The sequence below is a fragment of the Sinocyclocheilus anshuiensis genome, unplaced genomic scaffold (assembly GCF_001515605.1).
Source record: "Sinocyclocheilus anshuiensis isolate Anshui unplaced genomic scaffold, SAMN03320099.WGS_v1.1 scaffold1571, whole genome shotgun sequence".
In the NCBI taxonomy this organism is placed as follows: domain Eukaryota; kingdom Metazoa; phylum Chordata; class Actinopteri; order Cypriniformes; family Cyprinidae; genus Sinocyclocheilus; species Sinocyclocheilus anshuiensis.
This window is the reverse complement of record NW_015551107.1, coordinates 326,855-332,448: the sequence shown is the minus strand read 5'-3', so window position 1 is coordinate 332,448 and position 5,594 is coordinate 326,855. Positions and strand designations below refer to the sequence as shown.

Genomic DNA, 5,594 nt, shown 5'->3' with positions numbered 1-5,594 from the left:
TTCAATAGGTTTTGCATAGTATTTTCTTTACTCTTTACTATGTCTAAAAAGGGTAATATTTTATGTATTTGAGGTCTGAGATGTGGGAACAGTGAAGAGAGAGAGAGGGCAAACATTATGCATTTTAGGTCTAATCAGCCAATATTGTCTTAAATAGCCTGCATAGCACTTCATCTTTTATAACATGGGATTTTGACCACATATATTCAATCTTGATCTTTGTAAAATTTTGCAATAAGATGTTAAATTTGATTTTTTTTTTGTGTGCGTGAAAAATTAGTTTTTGACATATAAGGTAATAAAAAATATGTTAAAAAATACCTTAAAGTAACTAAAAATGAGCATGTAAAGCAAATATCTTTAAAATAAATTCTGTGTGGAGCATGCTCCCGATCTGCGCAATGTTCTCACCTTTTTTCCCCTTTACCTGTTCGCATCTCTGTTAAACTGCTTTAAAGGGGTCATATGATGCGATTTCAATTGTTCCTTTCTCTTTGGAGTGTTACAAGCTCTTGGTGCATAAAGAGGATCTGTAAAGTTGCAAAGACTAAAGTCTCAAATCCAAAGAGATATTCTTTATAAAAGTTAAGAGTCAGCCACGCCTACCTAAAACTGCTCGTTCTAACACGCCCCCACATGTCTACGTCACTATGTGGGAAGATTTGCATAACGCCACCCAAATGTTCACGCAAAGAAAGAAGGCGTAACTTTTATTCTCGCTGTAGTATTGTTGTCGCCGCCATGTCGTGAAGACGCTGTGTGCTTCGTTGTGAAAACGAAACTACTTTGTTTGGCCTTCCAAAAGAGGGTATTTAAAATGAGTTTTAATGTTTTTGTCTCGTCGCTCCGGCCGGACAGGGCATCAACAGTATGGTGAGGGGCGTAACATTTCCGTCACACGCTTGAGGTATTCGGCCAATCATAACGCACTGGATAGCTGGCCAATCACAGCACACCTCGCTTTTCAGACCGATGAGCTTTGTAAAAATCGACGTGTTTCAGAAAGGCAGGGCATAGAGGAGAAACAATAATGTACAGTTTGTGGAAAATAATGTGGGTTTTTGAACCTTAAACCGCATAAACACATTTCATTACACCAAATACACAAAATAATGTTATTTTTAGCAACATCATATGAACCCTTTAAAAGGACAAGAAGATTTTCACTCGCCATCGACAGATATTTGTTCTTGCCATAAACTTACTTAATTTTGTTCATGTTTTCAGAAAACCAGACTTAATTTCTTCATTCTGCATCTCAAGTGAATGTATCTTGATTTGAGGATGCTTGGATACTTGTACTGGAAAACAGAAACGCCGAGTTAATAACAGAGTTAATGTGGTTTAGGGTGGCGGAGGAGTTTCTGAGAGCCGCAGAAGCGCTGTTGATGTCCACCTCCTCCTGTTTCCTCTTGAGCAGGGATCTGCGGCTCTGTCTCCGGCTCAGCCCCTGCACCGTGTCCTGATGCTCCTGCAGCAGAGCCCTGTCCTCCTCAGCCTTCTGGAGGAGCCTGGAGACCTGCCACAGAGAGAGAAGATCAGATACACACCTCAGTCTGCAGCAACTGGTACACTGACTGTGAAATAACACTGGAGCTCCTTCAAACACTGCAAGAGGCTTTCAGAAAATCCTTCGGAGATTTCTTCATTTCGTTGATGACACGGTGGAAGTGGCACAAAACCACCGGCTTTCATACTGTAACTGTACTAGCAACGGCACTTTTTGGGCACAAACTGTGGTTAGCATGAACATCTTTGTAGGGTTTAACTGAAGATTAGCTCTGTAACGTTACTGCTCTGTGTTTCGCGTCGTTACAGTTTCGGCTCATGCGAGTTTATTATAAAGACGTTATGTGTTATTAATATAATACGTCGTGTTCATACCGTCTTCACCGTCTGTCGTTGTTTCTCTCGCTGTATTATTTTCGCCTTTTCTCGCTGTTTTCTTTCTGCTCGCGCAGACGAGCCGCTGGTTGTGTTCGCGTCCATGCTGGATCTCACCAGTGACGCCGATCTCGCGGGACAAAACGAGATTTGCACGAAAAAAGTGAGAAGTGGAATGAATGAAGGAATGAATGAATGAATGAATGAACAAATAAATAAATATTTTATTTTTTATTTTATATTTACCAGCCTGACAGAGATGGTTTAGCTGGGTGACTCTTAACTTAAGTATTTTCTAGTTTTTAATAAATTTATTATTATTATATATACACAAATAAAGGCATCTGCGTTTCTGTGTGTATTGAGTTCACAGTGGTCTGTGTTTAGTTAACAGTAGGCGGCGGTAATGCACTGTTATACCACTGCGAACTGAAAGAAGAAGAAGAAGAAGAAGAAGAAGAAGAAGAAGGACGCGTTTCCGCTTTCGTGCTGATTTGAAAAACATTCAGTTTTTCTGAATCTGAATTTATTTTATTAATTTCACTATGTCTATTAAATTAAATGCTCTTTTCAGCGACTCATATGTGGATATAAGCCAGTATAGAGACCAACATTTTAAGGTGAGCATTGTTTTTCCTTCTGATAAACATTCTGGCACCTTTTATTTGTTCTTTCCCCGTCATATTATAGTTTCTTTTTTCTTTTTCATTTATAGATTATACAAACTTAATTGTTTATTTAATATATATTTTTTGCAAATGTGTATAGATTATGTTCCTCGATTAATGTGTTTATAAAAAACCTTCCACATTACAGTTTACCTTTTGTGAAGCAGTCCCTTGGATAATACATATTCAGTATTTATTATATCCATTACTCCAATAGATGCAGTGTTTAATTGTTTAATACATACAGTTCCTTTAAAAAGGCATGTTAGATACAGACTTGTTGTTCACCAAAGCTGCATTAATTGATAAAAAAAAGTCCAAAAGAACGCAATACTGGGAATCACTATTACAATTTAAATAACTGTTTTCTATTTTAATATATTTTATATCTATTTCCAGCAGCCTTTACATGTTTTTATTTGTATAGCACTTTTCACGATCCTTCAGAAATCATTCTAATCTGCTGATTTGATGCTTTTGTACCAGTGTAATAGTGATACAGTGTGTTTTATAGAGCTCTTTGATTTTAAAATGGAAGTCTTCTGTAACATTATCAGTTGAATGTGTCCCTGCTGTGTTTCTCATTTAAAAACAAACAAAACAAAACCACTGTGATCCCAAAGATGAAGCTGTTGATGCTGGAGGTGTGCAGATGTGTGCAGCAGCTTCTCGGTTGCTGGGAGTGACTCTGGACATCTCTGCAGGGCAACCGTTACGAGCAGGAGAAGCTGCTGAAGCAGAGCTGCTCGCTGTACGTGGGAAACCTGTCCTTCTACACCACAGAGGAGCAGGTGCACGAGCTCTTCTCCAAGAGCGGAGACGTCAAGAGGATCGTCATCGGCCTCGACAAAGTCAAGAAGACCGCCTGCGGCTTCTGTTTCGTCGAGTATCCTTCCAACTCAGGACCAGGGGGTGTGAAATGCTGCTTTTAAATGCTGTCATTGATTCTCTTGCTGGCAATTCAAATGAAACTTGACATTTGTTTGCTGCTGCAAACTCTTAAAGGCACAGTCCACCAAAACTGTCATTTACTCACCTCAGACTTTAGGCAGGGCTCTACGCGTACTTTTCTTTTTAGGAGCACCTTCTAATCAATAATCAAAAATTTGATAAAAAATCAGCCTTCCCATTACGAGGTGATATTTGACTCCTTAAAGTGATTTACAGTGGAAATTAGTTTTTACCTTTGCAATGGCATTTTTTTAACTTTATTGAAAGTATGTCATTAATTGTATTAACAAAATTAATTTGTACAGAGGTGGCACTGAAGAACACACAAGTGGCTTGTAGGTGTATTTTCAGACATTTAACGAGGCTCAGAGGTGGCATGAGTGCAATTAAATCCATAAATTCATGTTGAGATTAATGTTTTAATTTTAAATATGAAATGTTGAATACAGAAATATTAAATGATTTAAGGAACTGAAAAAATACTTTAAAAATGAAACTAAATCCGCCAGCAGGTGGCGACAAGTCACTGATTTTATCACTGAATCATTCATTCAATTGATTCATTCGAACAGCTGAATCATTCAGGAATGAAGCAAGTGACTGTCTTTATGAATGGGTAATCATGAATCACTGACTCACTAGATTCGTTTAAAAACTAATTTTAAAGCCTTGCCAATATAATGAAAGCCTATCAACAAAAATTGCATAATTTTACAGTTAAATGGCACTGCGATTAAAAATAGCAGTTTTAATGGGTTTCAATGGGGACATTTTTGTCCTTAAGGTCCTGAGAGGAACAATTTTTTGTACCTAGTGCAAAACAGATTTATTAAAGGAAATGGAAGTGAAATAGTAAAATTCCAATAAAAATACACATCTGTGCCAAAATGTATGCAGTTGGCAATAACACAGGCAAAATGATCAAAAAACTAAACTGAAAAGGACAAAAATGTCCAAAAGGTCGCACAAGGGTTAAATCTATTTTCGACGATGAAATAGAGCAAAATCAGACAATGTAAGTCACTTAATATTAACTTCTTGTAATCAACGAAGCTCTCTACACTGCGCAATGAATCTCTTATTTACACCCTGTCTACACTTTGCTTATGAAAGGATTCATGAGATATGTCTGTGATACATTACTCAACGCTGCAAAAACACATAGAAACCTTTGAAGCTCCCCTCAGCGATCACAATCACAAGTATGATGATGATCTGGTCAGTTGCACTGGTGCTCCTAAATATGTTTTCATAGTCGCACGCAGTAGTTTTCAGTCGCACTGTAGAGCCCTGTTAGGTCAGTTTTAAAAGACAAATGAAGATATTTGTAATTAAAACTGAGTGATTTCTGTCCCTGCTTTAAATTCAATTCCATCAAAACTGCATATTTGAGCTTCCGTGTACCATATTTGATGTGCTCTATGTGTGAAAATGGGTTTAGAATTCATCAATTTTCTATTATTTTAAGGGGGGAACTATCTCTTTAGGAAATGCAACTTTTGCATAATTCCTCATCAGTGTTTGAGATTAGTATGAAGTTATTTAATTTCCTTTGATATATTAGTTCTTTAAAATAACTCCAACACCTTTGATCACGATCACGATCACATTTGTATTTCGGCTAAGACTTCTGCTTTCAGACACCGAGACTGTGAAACTAGTGTCAGTTCTTTAACCGCTGATGTGAAGGTATTACACTCGCGCTGATGCTGAGCATGCTATGAGGTTTATTAATGGCACGAGGCTGGATGACCGGATCATCCGAACAGACTGGGACGCAGGCTTTAAAGAGGGCAGACAGTTCGGCCGGGGCAAGTCAGGCGGGCAGGTAAGTGATAAAGCACACAATGATAGAACTATGATCACAATAATTATTACATACATATTTCAGGAACGTTTTTTTTTTGTTACTAGCAAAAACAAATCATATAATTGAGGTTAAAAGTAATGTATTACAATATTGCATTACTCCATAAAAAAGTAATGCATTACTTTCCATTAAAAGTAACCAAGTAACGTAATTATTTACGTTACTTTTGCGTTACTTTTTAAATCTGGACAGGGCTTGCTTGTTTGTTTTTAAAATAAAAA

The 5,594-nt window shown here is 37.3% G+C and overlaps 2 protein-coding genes and 1 pseudogene across 2 annotated transcripts in view; 1 reads left to right on the top strand and 2 right to left on the bottom strand.

Annotated features, from left to right (window-relative positions):
• Positions 1-1,989, bottom strand: part of LOC107662934 (NAD-dependent protein deacetylase sirtuin-7-like) — a 9,481-nt pseudogene extending 7,492 nt beyond the window's left edge.
• LOC107662933 (LIM and cysteine-rich domains protein 1-like) overlaps positions 1-5,594 on the bottom strand; it is a 360,255-nt gene that overhangs the window by 274,887 nt on the left and 79,774 nt on the right. The window lies entirely within an intron of this gene.
• The window catches only part of LOC107662932 (nuclear cap-binding protein subunit 2-like), a 5,161-nt gene continuing 1,867 nt past the window's right edge, over positions 2,301-5,594 (top strand). The window contains exons 1-3 of the mRNA XM_016453072.1: positions 2,301-2,504; positions 3,257-3,438; positions 5,193-5,331. Of these exons, the coding sequence (XP_016308558.1) occupies positions 2,430-2,504; positions 3,257-3,438; positions 5,193-5,331 (396 nt within the window). The 5' untranslated portion in view covers positions 2,301-2,429. The remainder of the gene's footprint in view (positions 2,505-3,256; positions 3,439-5,192; positions 5,332-5,594) is intronic.